This window comes from Cuculus canorus, chromosome 2 (assembly GCF_017976375.1).
Source record: "Cuculus canorus isolate bCucCan1 chromosome 2, bCucCan1.pri, whole genome shotgun sequence".
Taxonomy (NCBI): domain Eukaryota; kingdom Metazoa; phylum Chordata; class Aves; order Cuculiformes; family Cuculidae; genus Cuculus; species Cuculus canorus.
In genome coordinates this window covers 50,806,352-50,827,973 of record NC_071402.1, presented here as the reverse complement: position 1 = coordinate 50,827,973, position 21,622 = coordinate 50,806,352, and the positions used below count along the sequence as shown (strand labels likewise).

The window sequence follows — 21,622 nt, the reverse complement described above, 5'->3', positions numbered from 1 at the left end:
TGATGCTCTAGGTCCTACTCAAGCAATGGATTTATAGTTGTTTTAATTCGCTTTCGCTTTTTTGCAAAAGCCTATATGTTAACACTGATTTTCTGGCTAAATGGCAAATTAAGAATTCATATACTATGCCTTCTGCAAACTCTTCCTACATTTGCTGTTGAAAAAATTATTATTCTGTTCCTAGTTAACACAACTGAAAGGAAACAACAGATAAAACTTCAAGTATCAAAAAGAAAACTGAAGTCACTCTAGCAGCATCAGGAACAAAACAACACTATATAACAACACTTCTTTTCTTTTTCACCTGTGTATAAAACCCATTGAGTGAATTGCATCTAATGCAAGTACAACTTCAGCAGTATAAAATCTTGCCCATTTCTCTGGAACATCATAGTTGCTCATTAAATTCACAAGGTCCCCACCAGGCATGTATTCCATCACCATGTAAAGGTAACGGTCATCTTGGAATGCATAGAATAACTGTAAAAAGAAATAAACAAAAAACAAGTAACTGAATGTTCTAGTTATCTTTAATCTTTTGCACACTGCAAATCAAAGGAATTTATGTACAAACTGATTAATAGACTAACAGAATTGCTACAACTTCGCATCATCCAGTAGACCTCCTAAAAAGGAATTAATCTCTAGAGTAAACTTCAGCCAGATCTTCCGCCTCTTTATATTACAATGGAAGGAGTAGAGTCCTGGTTATAAATTAAGATTAGTGGAAGTGGTGTAATAAATTTTGAGATAATTTCAAAGAATACTCATTGCATAAGAGGACAAAATGCTTCCTTATTCACCAGGATGCTGGTTGACAAATACATAAACATGAAACCACTCCATTGCAAACATCTGCCCAATTCTCTTTGTGCTACAACTAAATATTTATTATTCTATTGTCAATGTATGTATTGTTTAGAAAGCGAGCTTAAATTTTAAGCAACTAACTAAAAATATATCCCTTGTAATTGTCAGTGCTCTGTTCAACATGAGTAGTTCAAGTAGATTTAAGTTTTCTAACTTAAAACTTCTTGAAAATCATAAAAGTACTATTCTGGACAAACACTCCCAAACAGATAGTAATATAGTTAACTATTCAATCTAGGTAAATCTTGAATGATATTTCTTAATTCTAACCTAAAAGAAGAATTTACATGCTTAAAGTTAGGAAGAGTTTAAATGAATAAGTTAACATGTGCACACACAACACACTCTCCGTATAAACTTCGAAGGTAATAATTTGCCTCAAAAAAATTGTCAGTAATAACACTGAAATGAGGAACAAATAACCAGAGAGGGCAAAATTTGCAGTCAAATATACACACAGAAATTAGAATTTACAGAAGCTGTGTCTTAAGCATATCTTTCTGGTATGCTGGATGCCTCAAAAAATTACTACAGAGCAGACTCACCAGTATGTATCTGGCAAGGAGTTTTAATAATAAATAGAATATCTTATCTTATAAACATTACAAAACAATACAGTTTTGAAGCAAGTGCAGTATCCGCTATCCTAATTCATTACGAACATATTTTCCTAACAGACCTATACAACCAAAAAAGGGGGTTTGAAAAGCTAAACATGAAAACACGTAATTCCAAGTCATGCGGTGTTGTAACAAAACTATTCTATAATGACAATATTTAAAAAATAATATCACTATACCTGAACAACCCAGTGACTGTTAGCAAAAGCCATAATATCCCTTTCTTCCCAGAAGAATGCAGAATCTGATCTTTTTATCATCTCAAATTTGCTTAAAAGTTTCATAGCATACACTCTCCTTGAGGATTTATGCCTTACCTATGAGGACAAATATGACATAAGATACACATTAGTTTGCCACATTAAGAAAATAATTAATAAAGAAATAATATGCCACATATTAAGAAAACTACTGAATATATTACTTCTCCTGCTTCGCTATTTAACAAGTTTTATAAAACTTCACATTTTTATAAAGAGTTATGTACTGTGGGTCTACAGTATAATTACATTCCATTATCTGACAATATATGCATTGTTCTTAAAATATTTGGCAGAACTACTCAACATAGAAGTCGATAGGCATAACAGTTGCTTTGTGATTTGCAGGTATATGTCTTTAGAAGGATAAATACTGGCATTTATTAAATACTAGAAAGATAAAACTATAAGCATTTTCCAGAGTTCATTAGCAGAAATGTAGACCTCCTGCCACATTTCAAGTTTTTCCCACCAATTCTTAATTCAACAAAGCAGCATGAACAAACCTTGTCGGTAATCTATCACAAACAACAGACAACATCTCTCATCTGTGAGAACTATGTCCACAAAAATCTGATGTAGGCCACAAATGGGCAGAAAATGTAGTCCTAAAGATTTGTTCAAGTGTCCACGTATAAAGTGGCAAAAGCTAACTTTCTTGACAAGAAGGAATACAAATTCCATTTTATTTTAATAAAGAAGCAAGACTAAAATGCAAAACAAGTACTTGTGCACTTCAAGAGTACGAAAATATGAGATTTTCAAGAACATTTCCATAGGATAAAAAGAAACAAAATTTCACTGAGTTATAAGATTGTACCTTCTGAACACTGTCTTCAGAAAGACACGCGCAAACACTACAGAATACATTCAAATGTACAAATAGAAACGTAACTTACCAACTGAACCTCTCCAAATGCCCCTCTACCGATCACCTTCACCACTTCATAATCTTCAGCTTTCATGCGCAAATCTCTTATCTTATTTACTGTGTCTTTATCTACATAAAAGAAAATTCACATTTCATATATAATCAATTTAATCAAACCTATTAATCTCATTTCATTTTCTCATAGTTATTAGAAGATATACTGCTTAAAGAGGGGACTTCCTTTTGAACGCACCTTCCTAATGGAAAACTCTCTGCAGAATGCATGACCTTATTCTCACTACCACAGTAACCAAAACCTGACATAAACATAATGCAATGACTCTACTGTACAATCTAAATACCAGAGATCTTAATTTAGGAATTTCTTCTAAAATTATTACCTGCAAAAAAAAAGCTATGCAAACATTTTAGAGGGAGCATCATCTTCCTTTTAAGCTTATCAGTATAAAACGATAATTTCTGGATAAATATGCAATACATCTGAGAAAATATCATGAAGTATACATACAAGACACTTAAAGAAACTATTTAAAAAAATAAGCTTTCACTTTTCTGACTTTTACTATTGCTAATACTCAAAAAAGTAGATTTTTATTTAAAACATGCAGTGGGAATCACTGCCATTATTTATATAAACCTGTCAATCTATAAACTACAGCAATTTACAAACTCCCAGTGGGCAGATATTCTAATTCCAAATTTGGTCAAAGATTAAAACAGTCTATTTTAATCCCTGTGGGTCAACACTGGCCTGAGATTACATGGAAAAGCTTCATGCTTCAGTATTTCCAAAAGTAAGGAACATCTACTAAAACAGATACGCTTCAAGTAAACTAAATTGTGCTATGATAGTTTATTTTCAAAAATAATATTTTAGGCCTAAAAGCCAACTTTGGAAAGAAGTAAGGGTGGGGGAAGAGAAAGGAGAAGAAATGTAATCTTTTAAATTATATTTCAATAAAATGATTATTCAGTCAACAGAAAATTACCGTTACATTTCTGTCTACATTGGCCATCATCTAGGACAAAAGCAGCATATGTACAATTAAAATTCACTAAGATTTTATTACCGCAACAGGAACAAACATAGTCTTGTTTGAATTAATACTCCCTGGCATTACTATCTAATGCAAAGCCATCCTTTTACAATGCAGCATCCCACTAGCTGATTTCAGTAAATTACACTAAAATTGGAAAAGCTGACAACCTATTTCACACAAGGATCAAAACATTCAGTAACTTTATAAAAGAATGCATTGCCTTATGGCCCTGGTGAAAACTGACTGATAAGGGAGCATGAGAAAGTGGATAGCAGAGCATGAAACTAACATGCAACAATTCTCATGACAGCAATTTTCTAGTTGTTGTTAACTTACTGCCTAGTAATCCCATAACAGGAGGTCCTCTGCTTCTGAATGAAAAATATTGACATTGGTGCAAAAGACAGCTAGGCACAACGTGAATGCTTTAAATAGGTAAGGCTTACGATTGAAAACTATGGCCAAAATAGAATTAGGGAAAATATATCTGCAGAGCAATCTAAGCTAAAGATTTTTAAACGACGTAAATCAGGCTTTTCAGGAGATATAAATTGCAATTGGTTGCTTGGGAGACATATTAACACTGAATTATCTTATGTAACAATACATTACATTAAGAACGGTGTTGGAAATTTGACCTCCATATGCTAAGATCTGTTAAACAAGGTTTATCAGGCTGCAACATATTTAAATAGGCAGTTCCTTATCTCCCATTGACAGGGCAGGAGCCAGCCAGCTTACACTGCATGAAAAGGTGGGGCAGCTCCCATGGAAAATGACCGCATTCTCCACCTTGCCCTGAAGTTTGATTTTAAGCTTAGATGCTCTCTTGAAGTAAACCGAGTCCCTGCTGCAAAGCAGGGCTCTCAACCATCTCAAATATTATTTCTTTATTCTTTTAATTCTGTATGGTAGAAAATTAACAAGGTTCTATATCTGCAAAAATAACCCCTGCAAGCTTAGGCAGTCGAAGAAGATTTTGGAGGCTCCACAAATATACAATGTGAACCAAAGAAAAGTAAGAGGGAATAAGGACTGTCTCACAGGGCAATCGATCTATAAAATAAAAGAAGCAAACTCCCATTTTATTTGCAATACAGAAACTCATTTCAAAATTATAGAACAATGGTGCCAACTGTTTGGACAGCTAATACTACGAAAAGGTATTTTAAACAGTTTTCTATTAGAACTAAAATAGACATGAAAATGTTCCTATATGTCTATTCATTATTATTTTTTAAAATCAGACATTCAAGACAAACTAGACTTCACAGCTCACTCTAAGGCCACAACTCTTACATCTACAGCTTGCTTCCATATCTCAGCAAACACAGCAATATTTGTCTTCTAAAGGCAATCTGAAGTGAAATAATATGGTATTTTCTCCACCTTCGTATTACTTCAGATCACATCTTAAAGAGCACATAATTTATACCTACAAGATATTCATTATCAGACAGTAAACATAAGTTTTCTTTTCCTTCACTCAGCCCCAAATACAAAAGTGAAGCTCTTCAAGACTCACCAACGATTTCACTATTCATAAAAATTACAGTCAAGCTATCTGTTGCAATGAGTATTTCCTTTGCCTAATAGAACTTCTCTGTTCTCCATGAGTTTCACCACACCTTCTCTGTAAATAACTGAGTATACAAAATGTGCATGTAACACAGTGTACAATATCAAATATAGTTTGAACTGTGAAAAGTTAAACAGAATATTTGAACTTAGTCCTTTCAGTACCCAGCTTATATGCAAGTGAGCTATCAACAAGATCTAGTGGACTCACACAGTCCCACAAACAGGGAACAATATAAAATTCACTAGCATTGCTTACAGTTGTACAAGTAAACAATTTGAAAACATCTTGGAAATAGAAGCAAAAACATGCATTTCAATGAAGAAAAGACAAAAATTATTTTAGTCAAATTACTTTAAGTATGCCACAAAAGCAATTAATTAAAACATTTAATTGAGATGCCTAAGCCTGTAAAAATCTAGTAACATAAGCTTAATTTCAAGGCTTGCCCATTCAATTCACAGGCAGAAGCAAATACTGAATCAGCAAACACTTCCGCCATGATTTCCAGAAGTTGTCAATTTGGCAGCCTGTAGAAAAGACTTAACATGTCTTTTTGGTTTGATGTCGGTTTGTTTGTTTTTAATTATGAAGATTACGGAACTACGACTTCTATCAAAAAGATGAACTTCATTAATTTAAAATGTTATTACAGAGTAGAATATGTATGAAATAAGGTAGTAGAAAAATTGAGTAAATACAGAGAAGAATCCTGCAGACACATCAGCTGGATGCACAAGTAAACACCGCAGCTCCACAGTATAAGATTTTCATGGGATAATGAAGAGAGACCTTTTGTACTAAAAAAAATTCTACAAATCACATGTTCCAGTCCATCACTGAACAAATTTTTAATAAGGTTTCTGGACACTGTTTACACATTATGACACTTTATTGTAATTCCTTACACTATATTAGTAAATCAAATTACAAAGCAAGTTATGAGAATCCAGAAGGTTGCCAAGAGCAAAGATAATAGGCCTTTCTCTTAAAAGGCTTTGTGCCACTGAAAAAAATGCCATTTACAGGGGCAACAAACTTGGACATTCAGTTGCTGGGGATTAGTTTGTGTAGGCAGCAATCAGTTCTCATTGAAAAATAAATAAATAATCAGACTCTTAAAACAACTCACAGCCAAAAACTTAATGTCCCCCAATGCCTAGCTGCCTTTCAAAAACCTAGAACCACTTTTATTTTTCATTTTTGCTGATTTCGTAGTCTTCTGTTATTTAGTAACTGAAACATTAAATACTTACACCTGTTTAAGAAGTTATCAATGTTTTTGTTTTTTCTCAAGGCAGGAAAATCCAAGTCATATACCAAAGCATCTAATCCATCCTAGGGGAAAAAAAAAAGAAAAATTAAGTGTTTGGAAAATAATTACACATGCTGCTAACTGATACAAGAGACAAGAAAAAAACAGCCATCCCTACCAATTTTCCACACTAATGAAATAATTCACATTTATTTAATGATTCAGTTAGCAGTTACACGGAACACCTGTTACTCGTCACAACATATCACATAGGAGGCATTTGAACATAAAGATGCAACTGGAAAAGAGGACAATTTAATTTAATTTAATTTAATTGGTAATTTAATTGTAAGAGTCATCTCTGCTTTTGATTCATTGAATCCAGAGGGAATTTTCATGAACAAGATATTGGCTTTATGCATTCTAACTTGATTCTAGGAACAAATAGATACAAGCCCATTTGGCATTACTACCATGGACTACATCCCTATGAAGGAAACAAAACAAAATCCACCAAAAAAATCCCTAGCAAAATACAAGGACGACAGAGAAAAGAGTTTTAAGGTCTTGCTAAGTGCCATTTCCTGACTTAAAGTTTAAGTCTAAATTTTACAACATATAGATGTGATTCTTCAGTGGATTGCATCTGCTCAGAGAAAAACTAAACAAGATACTTCAGTTGAAAACCACAGATATGGTATCAAATGAAAAATGATCAAGTATTCTAGGGAATTATATCACAAAGACTCAAATAGCATTAGGTAGTCTCTTTATCAAACAGGGAATGTTTAAGTGACAACTACAACCATAGAGAGGAAGGTCATAAAATACAAATTGATGGGTGTTACCAAACAATGCCAGGGAAGTAGTGCTATCTACTTGTCCAATTCCTACCTAGATGTCTGCCCTATCTGTCATTGACCTGCTGGGAGTGACATATTAGGCAAGACAGATCTTTGATCTAATCAGTTCAGATCTGATTAGACCCAATTTGACTGTTTTCAGCTTTTACAAAAATATGCAATACACGATTGAAAGCCGATCCATCAGTCTTTGACTGCTACATCCATCAAGTAACTATGCCTGAAGAATAACTAGAGTTTAAGCTGTTTAAAAGCTGATTTTCCAGAAATATGTATTAGAGAATACACCTGATCTAGATGAAAAAAATTTGTCTTTGATTCCTCACTTCAAATTCAAACCTATTATTTCAGTCAAAAGCAGATTTTAAGCTATGAAAAATTCAAATGCTATCAAAATCAAAATTATTTATAGGCTTGCAGTCCTCACTTTTGAAATATGCAGGACAGAAAATATTTACTTCAGCTATAATGACAATAACCAGTAAAATCACGCTAGTATTTGAAAAAAGGCGTAAAGAAGTAAAACTACAAGGATAATCAGAATTACGTTAAAGGATGGAAATTAAATTTGTTAATTTCACAAAAACATTCCTGTTTTAAGTTACCTCTCCATACAGTAGCTTAGTTTGCACTAAGAAATGTTACAATGAAAATTAGAAGAATGAAGAAATGCTTCACAGTAATTTCGTAACACTAAATAAAGTAAGGTTTTGCATCTTAAGTGAAGAAGGATCATATTTTTGTATTTAAATTGATGATGAAAAAGGAAAAGGTGTGGCAGTGAAAAACCATTTAACAAGTCAGTAAAATAAATGAGAGAGTAAGAGGCTAAAAACTCAGACTCAAGACAGATGTAGAACTAAAGCTATGCAGGTAAGTGTAACTTGGAAATAATTGGCAACCTACTAAAAGACACCTTTTCCAAAGATCCATAGTGAATATCCAGGATATGCACTAAAGAATTTCAATTCTTTGGTAAACTCAATGGAGAAACAGCGATAACTGCTCATACAGCAGTACAAGGTGCGCTGGCAGCTCTCTGCCTTGAGCCCCATGCTGTGAGAAGCATCAGGCAAAGGACATCTACCAGGCTGCTAGGTCACACCCAAAGTTTGGGCTCCACTCTGCCCTGAAGCCTTCAGATCTGTTGAGTCGATCAGTTTGTCCAGGGTCACAGCTAACACAGAAAACTTTTCAATACATTAAGCAGAAGCATAACAAAATTCTCAAAGCTCTGGTTTGCTCTGGGGCAGCGCAATTACCTGCTCTGTTTCAGGGCTAAAATGCAGTCTTTCGCTTTAGAGAATGGGAGATTCTAAACACTGAATACAACAACTTAGGACAAATAAGAATATTTACAAAATTTTAACATGGATCTCGCTTTTGTACCATATCTTTTCTTTCAAAATATTAAAATGTAAGCCTACACCAAGAAAAACAAGAAAAACAGAAAGCATCAGTTTCACTGGTCTATCAGGCACGGTGGGTATTTTGTTGTGTTTCTTTTTAAAAGCCCTAAAATAAAGATGAAAAATACTACACAAATTCACTTTTAACAGGCAAAAGCAAATTTCAGTAGTTTCATTCAGAATTAACCATGAAAATATTGCCTTTCAGATCTTAGATATGAACTCGTTCAAGCAAAACACTTAACAGAAAAACTCTTTGAAATATAGATTCAAGCTATTGGTCTCACTTTCAATTCTAATCACACTGCAAAATCACGCAAATAACATCTAAGGAAGCTGCATGCCAAGAGTTGCTTATTTAAATGGCTCTTCAAAAATCAGTTCTCCTTTGCTACAGTATGCAGTGAAGAAACTACTCTGGTTCAAAACTTTCATTTGAAAAAAAAGTAGGGGCTGAGTGTCGATCCAAGAATAAGTAGGAGACTTCTAAATACTTAGACTTCTAAATACTTGACTCTCAAAACCATTAATTACTTCATCTGAAGTATGTTTCTGGAGAAAAAATAGCATGGTATTACTTTATGATGGACTACAAATACAAGACTAAGCTTAATGTAAATTTAGAAAACTGTGAATAATGGAAGTAAAATATTTGGTATATCTACTGTACAACATAAACCACAAAATAATCTTTTTATTTCATTTACATTAGCTAAACCAGAGGAACTTGGGAACACTACAAGATGTCCCAGTACAACAGGAAACACAGAAGCACGGCTATTTTAAGTGGTAGCACTGGTGAACAAACACAGAGGAGGAGCACACAACCTCGAGAGTGAGAGGCAATGCCAGTGGAAAGTGAGTCACAGAGATGGAAATACACTACAGAGTTTTAGTAATCATGGCTAGGAGAAAAAGGGTGAAGGCTGAATGAAAGGAGGCATGACTGTTATTGTTGACAGCTGCAGAGATAATGCCTGTCTCAGCTTTCTTGTTTCCATCTTGCTCAATCCTTCAATGTGCCATCATTTTTCCTTACACAGAAGGAAAGAACACATTCCCTTCAAGACCTATAGTAGCCACACCCTCCTCCTGTTAAAGTAAAAGACGTCATCATAACAGGCAACCATACATCTGATAGTTTAATATGCTTTGTTAAAATAAGCCCTCATTTTCATATCAAGGAGATTCCTGGAGGGTGTGGCAGATATTACAATCTTCTGACACAGCTAGTAAGTGAGCCAATGAAGGACAGAGAACCACTGAACCTTTTGTTCACAGAGGACTTGTGGATGATATGATGGTTGGAGGTCATCCTGGGCACAGCAATCATGAAATGACAGGTTTTGATTCTTGGAGAAATGAGGAGAGGGGTGAGAACTGCCACCTTGGACTTCCAGAGGGCAGAGTTTGGCCCGTTTAGGAGACTCATTGACAGAGTCCCAGGGGACCAGCCCTGAAGGGCAAAGGAGTCCAGGAAGGCTGGACATCTCTCAAGGAGGAAGTCTTAAAGGCACAAGAGCAGGCTGTCCCCATGTGCTGGAAGACAAAGCAGCTGGCAAGAAGTCTGACTTGGCTGAACAGAGAGCTTTGGCTGGATCTCAGGAAAAAAACACAGAGTTTATGACCTTTGGAAGAAGGGATAGGTAACTCAGGAGGACTACAAAGATCTTGTGAGGTCATGCAGGGAGAAAATTAGAAGGCCAACCAGAACTTAATCTGGCTACTGCCATAAAAGACAACAAAAAATGTTTCTACAAATATATTAGCAGCAAAAGGAGGGCTAAGGAGAATTTCCATCCTATATTGGGTGCAGGGGGAAACATGGTGACAAAGGATGAGTAAAAGGGTGAAGTACCCAGTGTCTTCTTTGCCTCAGTCTTTAATAGTAAGACCAATTATTCTCTGGGTATCCAGCCCCTGGACAGGGATGGGGAGTGCAATGAAGCCTCCATAATTTAAGGGGAAATGGTTAGCAGCCTGCTATACCACCAAGACACACACAAGTCTACAGGGCTGAAACAGATTCACTCAAGGGTATTGAGGGAGCTGGTGGAAGTGCTCATCAAGACACTTTTCACCATTTATCAGCAGTCCTGGCTAATCGGGGAGGTGTCCATCAACTAGAAGTTAGCAAATGTGACACTTACCTACAAGAAAGGCCAGAAGATGGATCTGGGGAACTATAAGCCTCCCAGTGTGACATCTTGAGTGCCATCATGCGGTATATACAGGACAACTAGGTGATCAGGTCCAGTCAGCATGGGTTTAGGAAAGGCAGGTCCTGCTTAACCAACCTGATATCCTCCTATGACCAGGTGACCCGCTTAGTGGATGAGGGAAAGGCCATAGACATTGTCAGCCTAGATTTCAGTAAAGTCATTGACACCGTTTCTTACAGCATTCTCCAGGAGAAACTGCCTGCTTATAGCTTGGACATGCGTACTCTCTGCTGGGTAAAAACTGGCTGGATGGTCGAGCCCAGAGATTTCTGGTGAATGGAGTTAAATCCAGTTGGCAGCCAGTCACAAGTGGTGTTCCCCAGGGCTTGGTTTTGTGGACAGTTCTGTCTAATACCTTTATCAATGATCCAGATGAGGGGATCAAGAGCACCCTCACAGTAAGTCTGCAAATAACGCCAATTTGCGTGAAAGTGTTGATCTGCTTGAGGGTAGGGAGGCTCTACAGAGGGATCTGTACAGGCTGGTTGGATGGGCTGAGGTCAACTGTACGGGGTTCAGGAAAGGCAACTGTCGGATCCTGCACTTCGGCCACAACCAGCTCATACAACTCTACAGGCTTAGGGAAGTGTAGCTGGAAAGCTTCCTGGCAGAAAAGGACTTCAGGGTGGTGGTCAATAGCTGGCTGAATATGAGCCAGCGGCATGCCCAGGTGGCCAAGGAGGCCAATATCATCTTGGTTTGTATCAGAAGTAGCGTGGCCAGCAGGAGTAGGGAAGTGAATATCGCCCTGTACACAGCACTAGTGAGGCTGCACCTTGAATACTATGGTCAGTTTTGAGCCACTCCCTACAAGAGAGACACTGAGGTGTTGGAGTGTGTCTGGAGAAGGGAAACAAAGCTGGTGAGTGGTCTGGAGCACAAGTCCAGAGACTCATGACAAGCAGCTGAGAGAACTAGGGCTGCTTACTCTGGAGAAAAGGAGACTGAGAGGAGACCTTATCACCCCCTGCAACCACCTGAAAGGAAGTTGTAGCAAGGTGGGTATCAGTCTCTTTTCCCAAGTAACAAGTGATAGGATGAGAGGACACAGCCTCAAGCTGCACCAGAGGAGGTTTAGGCTGGACATCAGGAAATACTACTCCACCAAAAGGGTTGTCAAGCATTGGAACAGGCTGCCCAGGGAAGTGGTTGAGTCACCATCCCTGGAGATATAAAAAGACATGTGGATCGGGTGGCTTAGGGACACGATTTAGTGACTGACTTGACAGTGTCATGTTAAGGGTTGGACTTGATGATCTTAAAGGACTTTTTCCAACCTAAACAATTCTATGAATCTGTGATTGATTTTTTTTTCCCCCCACTTGGATAGGTTCCATACATTTTTAGTCTGTATCTTCTTTAAATACAGCACATCCTGTACTACTTAGGAACACGTATTTTAGCTTAGAGGTATTTTCAGCTAATGCTAAGTTCTACCCTATTCTGTCACCACAAAGCAATTTTCCTCCTTAGCTTTGAGGTCTACATAGAGATTTTCCTTTTATATTATTAGTTAAATTAGATCTCTAAAATAAATTTGGTTATAAATGCAAACATAAGACTTCCACTTGCATCTTATATGGTAGTAGTATTTCAGAGGTGATTAAAAAGAACAGGGAAAAAAACTTCCTTTATAACATCCTTCACTCAGTTTGATGGTCTGATATAGTTTTTTCTATATCACATTCTTTTAATGAAATCATAAATAGTTTCATAATCTATTTAGAAAGCCTCATTTTATCCTGAAATTAAGAAGAGACATACTAGGGAGCTATTGCAATGTGCAGGGATTTCTTCCATATCAAACCGACATTTCCACACAATCCATTGGTTTGGTTTCATTCATTCCTACACCACACTTAAAAGTTTCAAAAGAATAGATACATGGAGTGAAATCAGAGGTCAGTCTGGACTCATATACTGCCTCCATAGATGACAATAAGGGTGTTTAGGAAAGAGGATATGAGCAAGTCCAGCATATGGTAGTACTTCTCTACTGTATTTATGAGGCAGAAATAGCACTGTCACACGTAACAGCCTCAGATGGGATTTTCTTCAGTAATTTTCTTCAGTGTCTAAATGTTTTCTCTACCCTTTTTAAACTCTTGCATTTACAGCATCGTATAGGTACGAATACCATTGCCTACCGGCCATGTGAAAGTATACTTGCCATTCTTCAGTCACAAAAGGAACAATGACTCTTTAACCATGTGCCCCAAGACACAGCTTTACACACTTCCATCATTCCTCCCTTGGTCACCTCTCTTCCAGTTATCCTTGTATGAAAGCTGTTCCAATTCACAGAATCACAGATCACAGAATCATTAAGGTTGGAAAAGTACTACCCCACCCCTCAGTGTTTTCTTTTATTTCTACTACAAGCTTTTTGAATTGGTGGGAAAACTACAAACAGTGTTTAAGTTGTGAGCACACCATAAGCACACGTGCAATACAATCAATGTTTCATGTTCTGTTCCTCATTAAATCTCAAGTTATTAACTGAAATATCTGGTTAATTTTCACAGTCACCGTGTACTAAATTTCTTCTTTCACAAAACCAGGTACTATAAAACAAAGCTAGTTTAACATTCAACAGCACAAGTACATGAAGATGAGAGATTTCTTTCCTATCCACTCAATGAATGTTCATCAATGCTGAATTTCACCTGCTACTTTTAACCACACAGGCATTAATTTCTTCTGTTATTCACTATAGGTTTAAATTTCACTACTCTACCACCATTAATTAATCATCATTCACCATTTTGGATCACTTATGCCCAATCACCAGCTCTCACTTCATCCATTCACAAAACTAGCCTGGCCCAAAGCAGCTTAGTTCAGAAAAAAGCTTAAATGAAGAGCTTCACTAAAAGCTTTTTCTTATCATCATACTCAAAAATTACTTCAAAGAACTCCACTAGATTTACAAAGCATGCCTTTCTTCCTAAATACAGGAGCTAGCCCTTCACCGTTGCAACATCTGTGGCGTCATTTGTTCTGCTGCTGGGCTGAGGGCTCCTGCATTATCCAAAAGACTTTCTTCTTCAATAGAAAAATAATTTTAAAAGTTATGTATTTGCCATCTTTCTTACTACTGCTATCAAAACAGTTTTAAGTACTAATGTAGTTAACTAAGGTTCCAGACAGTCTTACATGCCTTAATAAGACAGAGTTAGGTACAGAAAAGATGGATAAATTATCAAGCAGTCTCAGGAATCTCACTGTTGGTGTAATTTTGTCCAAAAAACTTTCCTAATACCACTTTAGCTTGAGAGAAAACCTTAACATGAGTGCTGCAAATAAGGACTCCAGCACGGAAACTCCCCTGAGTTTCTTTATGAACAATGTACAGAAAGATTTCTGCAACACCCTTTTCCTTTACTTTCCCTTCAGTTTTTCAAAAAACACAGACTGCAGTAACATAAAATTTATCAACAACATAGACATTAACTACAAAATCCATTCGCACTCAATTTCTCAGGCTGTTATGCTAATTTCTTTTCATTACATTCCTCTAAAATGCACTGGTTTTCTTCAGTTTGACTTAAGCAGTCCCATATCAATTGGATTTTTTCCCATATTTTTGTCTATACCAATTTCTGAAGTTTTGATGCATAAAACTGTCAGTCCTCCTATGACTGTACTGGACTGCCTCACTCTGTAACTACATTCCTTAATCTCAAACCTCACTATAATTACAGAATGCAGGTTTTATTCAGAGGCCAGGTTTTATTCAAGGCCAGGCTGGACGTGGCCTTGGGCAGCCTGATTTAGTGGGATGTCCCTGCCCATGGCAGGAGGGTTGGAACAAGGTCCCTTCCAACCCTAACTATTCCATGTATAACTTAATATTAATGCAACTTTATAGTGAGGTTGACTGGTAGGATATTTCAAAATACAATCCCATCAAGCAAATTAAATTCAGTAAAACATTTTTTCAGGATTCGTAAGTGATATGAAGTAAAAAAAATACAGTATATGATCTACGTTGTCAGGATACAGTTATAGCATCTTTATATTTTGAATTTTTTACTTCAAGTTATTACAGTATGACATAGTATCACCTACTGAAAGTATATGATAAATAAAATGTATTAAATGAACCTGAAACTTTGTTATTGAGACATTTGTTTATTTTGCCATTTAACTAGCTCTCAAAGAACTAAAATAGAACTTAATGGGTATTACCAGAACACAAAATTTGCATTCCTTGGACCAACTGGCAGTTATCCAAGTTTAAAGTCTTTGCTACTTTTCCTTTTTTGGAGAGACCAAAGTAAGTCTTAAGATTTATAATTCTACCTATCCGTATTTCAGTTCCTTGTATTGTAGCCATTTCCCTAATTGTTTCTACAGTGCTAAAGCTTCCCTCCACACTTTAAATCAACAAACCTGATCACTCTTGCTTTTCATCATAATGCTCTGTCATACATAAGTGATCTCTGTGTTGAACTATCGATACTGAGAGAGCCTATTTAAGTGCTACAAGGGAGAAGCTAGCTTTTATCTTCTGTTTTCAAACATGCATGAAAAGTAATAGTAACTCAATCATCAAAAAAAAATATTAGAAATTCCTTTTTGGATTATCAGACCTTTGAACTGTCAAAGGGACCTGAAGTGACTGGAAAAACTGGCAGGGAAGAATCTCATTCAGCAAGAGGAAATACCAACTCTTGCATCTGGGGAGGAACAACCCAGGCACCAATATATTTGGGGCAGGGGAGCATCACCAGCTGGAAAGCAGCTCCACCAAGAAAAACCTTGGGTCCTGGTAGACAACAACTGACCATCAGCAGCAATGTGCCCTCACAGCAAAAGCAGCAAACAGTATCTCAGGCTGTGTTGGGCAGAGGATTGCCAACAGGTCGAGGCAGGTGATCGTTCTCTTCTATTCCTATTGCTGAGTCCACACCTGCAGTGCTGTGTCCAGTTCTGGACTCTCCAGGACAAGATGAACATGGGCATACTGGAATGCATTCAGAAAAGGGCCATAAAAATGATTAAGAGACTGGAGCATCTCTCATACTATGAGGCTGAGGAAGCTGGAATTGTTCGGGCTGGGGAAGAGAAGGCTGGAGGGGAGAATGTTAGCCATGTGTATAAAAGGTGTCTACTGACAGGACAAGAAGCAATGGGCACAAATTAAAACCATGAGATTCCATCTGAACACAAGAAAACACTTTTTTTACTGTGAAAGTGGTCAAATACAGGTTTTGTCAGAGAGGTTGCAGGGTCTCCGTCTGTGGAGATATTAAAAATCTGACTAGACATGGTCCTGGGCAACCTGCTCTAGGTGACTCTGTTCAAGTAAAGGTGCTAGACTACACGATCTTAACAGCTCCCTTCCAGTCTAAAAAAGGGCAAGGGAGCCCAGGAGGGCTGGGTGCTCTTCAAGAAGGAAATCCTGGCAGCACAGGATCAAGCTGTCCCCATGTGCCAGAAAATGGGCCGGCAGGGAAAAAAACCAGCTTGGTTGAGCAGGGAGATATGGGTGGACATCAAAAAGAAGAGGAATGTCTATGAGCTTTCGAAGAAGGGACAGGCGTCTTGGGTAGACTACAGGGAGGAAGTGAGACCATGAAGAAGTGAAGGAAGTGAGACCATGAAGGAAGTGAAGACCATGCAGTTTCTCACTGCATTCTGCTTAGGAAACGGTCTGCCTCTGGCCTGGACAGGCACACACTCTCCTGGGTGGAAAACTGGTTGGATGGCCGGGCCCAGAGAGTTGTGGTAAATGGAGTCAACTTCAGCTGGAGGCCGGTCACAAATGGTGTCCCCGAGGGCTCACTGCTGGGTCTAGTCCTGTTCAATATCTTTATCAATGACCTGGATGAGAAGATCAAATGCACCTTAAGTAAGACTGCAGTTGATACTAAGCTGGGAGGAAGTGTCGATCTGCTGGAGGGTAGGGAGCCTCTTCAAAGGGATCTAAACAGGCTGGACTACTGGGCTGAGACCAATTGGTTTAACAAGGCCAAATACTCGGTCCTACGCTTGGGGCACAACAGCCCTATGCAGTGCTACAGACTAGGGGAAGAGTGGCCAGAAAGCTGCCTGGAGGAGAAGGACCTGGAGGTGTTGGTTGACAGCCAACTGAACATGAGCCAGCAGTGTGCCCAGGTGGCCAAGAAGGCCAATGGCATCTTGGCTTGTATCAGAAACGGCATGGCCAGCAAGTCCAGGGAGGTTACTCTGCCCCTGTACTCGGCACTGGTGAGACCACACCTCAAATACTGTATTCAGTTCTGGCCCTCTCACTACAAGAAGGATGTTGAGGCCCTGGAGCATGTCCAGAGAAGAGCAACGAAGCTGGTGAAGGGGCTGGAGAACGAGTCTTATGAGGAGCTGCTGAGGGAACTGGGGTTGTTTAGCCTGAAGAAGAGGAGGCTGAGGGGAGACCTTATTGCTCTCTACAACTACCTGAAAGGAGGTTGTAGACAGGAGGGCGCTGGTCTCTTCTCCCAAGTGACAGGAGACAGGACAAGGTGGAATGGCCTCAAGCTCCGCCAGGGCAGGTTCAGACTGGGTATCAGAAAAAAATTTTTCACAGAAAGGGTCATTGGGCACTGGGCCAGGCTGCCCAGGGAGGTGGTCGAGTCACCGTCCCTGGAGGTATTTAAAAGCCAGGTAGATGAGGTGCTCAGGGACATGGTTTAGTGGTTGATAGGAATGGTTGGACTTGATGATCCAAGAGGTCTTTCCAACCTAGTGATTCTATGACTTTTGTACAAACCACCAACCTATGCTTTTGGTTTGCATAAAGCTAGTTCCTGGAATTAATTATCATATCAAAAATATCCTTTAACTCCCTACCAGTGCAGCAAGTGATAAACAAAAAAACCTCGTTACAAGGCTTAGCTTTGCATGATTCACATTTTTCAGCCCTCCAAGTAGGTCCACAGCAGCCTTTACTCTTTTGTGATAAGAACAGATTTCTTAATTAGCAAGGAAAAACACACAGGACTTTCCCCTGCTGCCCAACATTTTTTTTTTAATAAGTAGATGGACAAGAGTAAGCCTACCTGAGAAAGAAGTACCAAACAGATCTATACAACTCACTAGTTTCAGGCAAGAACACTGTCTGACAGACAACTTTCAGGCCAATGCCAATAGTGCTACATTTATCTAGCTCTTAATGAAGTATACAAAAGATCACTCTACCTAGTTTTAAGTTAATCACATTCATTTATTTTGCTGTCCAGAGAACAGAAAACTGCAGTTCAGTATTTCATGTTTAAAGCAGAGAAGTCAATGTAGACAGAATTAAGACACTTCACTTAATAACTTTCATTACATTGTTAGACTAGGAAAAGTATACAAACTGACATATGAGCCTGAGTACAAGGCACTTGATTCATCACCCACTTGTGTTGCCACTATGATACAATTCTACAGAGCTCATTACTTCGTAGTATCTTGCAATACTCAAAGAGCTTATGCAAATTTAGGTTAAATACATAGCCTTTCACAAAGAAAATGGTTTTAAATGCTTAGCTCTTTACCGAGTTTAAAATCTCAGTAAAGATTTAAAATCTCAATAAGGAGATCTTGAAACCTCAGGGCAGATTATTGAAGACATTACAGATTACTGCTTTCATTTCAGCCTTTTTAAGAGTTATTCCATGTATAGACGAAAACTTCACCCATATCACATTCTTTGTGGTTACACATGTTAAGTACATGGACTTCCATTCTTTCCAAACATCAGCTGTTCAACATTTTTACTGACAAATTCCTAGAGTATGCACTTAGCTCATTAAATTTACTTAATATTGGTATCTCAATATATATTGATACACACACATATCTTTCTCTCTCTCTCAAAACACACTATCACCAATACCAGAGCCCACAAGGCCTCTGAATATTGTTAACATCCATATAAACACTGAAGCCCCAGGTGCAAGTCTACAGATAGGTATATATACAAGTAGTAATGGGTTCTCACAGGCAAGCAGTTTTTCCAGGTGTTGTTTTTTCCACTGCAGCAATGAATCTTACCACCTGAAACATCTCCTAAAGTGAACTAAAATAAAATGCAGTGCAAATCTGTGGAATCAACTCGTATACAGTAAGCATGCAGAAGCAGTGTCAGTATCCAGTACACATATAATTCAGAGAATCTACAAGCCTCAGGCTTCCCTAAAACTGAGGGCAAGTCACAGCTCCTTCACAGCAGAGCTCCTCTCTGTCCAATGACTAGATGCAGGAGCCTTGGATCCACAGATCTGTTCCGAATGACACCTGTTCAAGGCACTATTTTATGCCTAAAATTATGTTTAGTTCACATGGTCTGAAGACCATGTGTTCCAGTCAGGTTTTTCTTCTCATCCAAACTTCTAGCACTGTATTACAACACTAATTTCACTACACTAGGATATTTATTGCAGTTAATAGTCTTTACATCCAGTATTCAATTTACTACATTAGGAGTTTGTTATTTCAATTTAGTATCCATTTAATATTAGATCTTAAGAACTGCTATAAGATTAGAGAGAAGTGTCTTCAAGGAAGATGAAGAATATAGGCCAAAATATCACCAACAACGTATTTCCATAAAATTTACACAGAAAAAGGTTCAACAGATATTTGACAATAGTCCAGAGAGATGTGTAACAACAGCAAAAGTTGACTGCTATTAAGTCAAATTAAATTATTTGATTTCACAGCAAGTGAGCTCTCTAGATATTTGCAGCTTATTTTCCATAAAAAAAGGTTCATCTGCATGAATGGACAAAATATGCTCTGTGGGCAAGTTTTATGAACTACAAAGCTTCTATATCACACGGCATATTCTGCCATCAACAGAATACCTTACATAAAAAGACTAAAAGAGTTGCATAACTATCTGGAGAGTTGCACAGATTCTTGGTATTTTCATATGTAGAAAATAAGAAACCAGATGGCATACTTTAGGTTTAAAAGATATACCAAGCAATTTTGTCTCACACTAAGATTTAAATAAAGCTTAAGTACAGCTTCCTAAAATTGCCCTTTTCAATAAAACTGCATTACATATGTAGAATGCAAGTACACGTAAAGCATATGGTTACAGAACTGACTGATGTTTATCACCATGGAAGCAGCACTCCACAATGACTGCAGCATCAGGAAGTGCCTCACAGGTCTAGAGTTCCCAGCTACTGTAACAACTGCAACTGGAGATGAGCAGCAGGGTAACCCTACCCCCAGAAATACCTTGTGGGGGAAAAGTGACCTCACATCCTTTCAACTTCTCAAACTTCTCATATTCACCAAAAATACAAGGCAAGCCCTGTTCCCCCAAAATGTCAAGTAGCTACTTGAGAAAATTTAAAAAAAAAAAAAAAAAAAAAAGCCAAATCTCACTTGTAAATTAAATCTGTAAAAGTCCTTTGAGGTCCCCGCAGCTTTCTTGGTTACCCCTGGGATCTTCCACAGGCAGCACATATAGATCTACCGCTTTTGGTTTAGAAGACCTAACGTCTTAAAGACTCATTTATAACTACCAATTTAGACCAATGGGAGTCAACACTCCAAGGAACTCTCCCTATAAAGCAAAAGTAAGGTGGATACCAATTAACATTATGGATGCAAATACCTTCCCTTCAATAAAATGGTATAGAAGACAGACAGACCAGAGATATGAAAAAATGAAGGGAAACTGTTCCAGTCCCATTCAAAAGTCTTAGGCTTTTTTGGGCAGCAGACTGCGAGGAATCAGGTAAAGCCTTCAAGGAAAGGAAAGAAACTGCACATTTCCATTAAGAAATACTGCTATTTAGGCAAAGGAAAAAGAACCCCCTCCACATCTGTTGCGCGGAAAATTGCTGTCTGCCTCTCAGACTTTTTTTTCCAGGCAGGTATCCACAAAACCAGACTTCAGGAAGTCATCTTCAGTCAGCTGGACAAGATGGGAATTAGCAAGATACTAACATGTTTATAAGAAGAAACAACACATTACTGCAAAAACATAAAAGTGTAACAGTTCTTATAAAAGCATTTAATATGCAAAGTAAATTTAGATCTCTTAGCTTAACACATTATGGTAAAAGTAGAGTAAATTCTCCCATCAGTAGCTTAAATTGCTACTTCTAGCTGCCCCACTACACTTCTGTCTAAAACCTGTTACCTCTGCTACGGAAAAAACCAAAAAAAACCAAAAAAAACAACCCCCCCAAAAAAAAAATATCAGCAAAGCTTTCAATATAAGAAGTCAGTGGAGAGGTAACTAATTTCTCTATAAAACAGAAATATCTTATTAGCCATACAGTACCAGCTGTCACCTGGATTACGTTTGCAGCAAACAAAAATGTGCAGTAACTACAGATATAAACAATAAGCTATAAAACAATAAAAAAGCAGGTTCTATCTTTAACCTTGACAACTCAGTTTCTGTAGATTATATTAGTTCAATAACTACGCTTTAGAAAACACCACTCAAAAAGTTATATCGAATGAAAAAATCCTCAATTTTTAGTAATGCCACAGAGACTGGAAACAGAGGCTAGACAAACTGAGAAAAAGACAAAAAAGTACTTAACTTTTTAAACAGAGGACAGACAATTATTTGAATAACTTTCCAAGAAAAAGTGAGAACACCATAATTTCTTCAGAAGTATGGAAACAC

General features: G+C 37.7%; 1 protein-coding gene across 3 annotated transcripts in view; it reads right to left on the bottom strand.

Moving 5' to 3' along the window:
* The window catches only part of ROCK1 (Rho associated coiled-coil containing protein kinase 1), a 96,343-nt gene that overhangs the window by 57,553 nt on the left and 17,168 nt on the right, over positions 1 to 21,622 (bottom strand). For all 3 annotated transcript variants that reach the window (XR_008448399.1, XM_009565146.2, XM_054057532.1), the window contains exons 2-5: positions 6,518 to 6,599; positions 2,650 to 2,750; positions 1,670 to 1,807; positions 305 to 480 (exon numbers count right to left, since the gene is read on the bottom strand). Coding sequence is in view for 2 of the 3 variants with exons in the window: in XM_009565146.2 (XP_009563441.2) it covers positions 305 to 480; positions 1,670 to 1,807; positions 2,650 to 2,750; positions 6,518 to 6,599 (497 nt within the window). In the remaining variant the exon portion in view is untranslated. The remainder of the gene's footprint in view (positions 1 to 304; positions 481 to 1,669; positions 1,808 to 2,649; positions 2,751 to 6,517; positions 6,600 to 21,622) is intronic.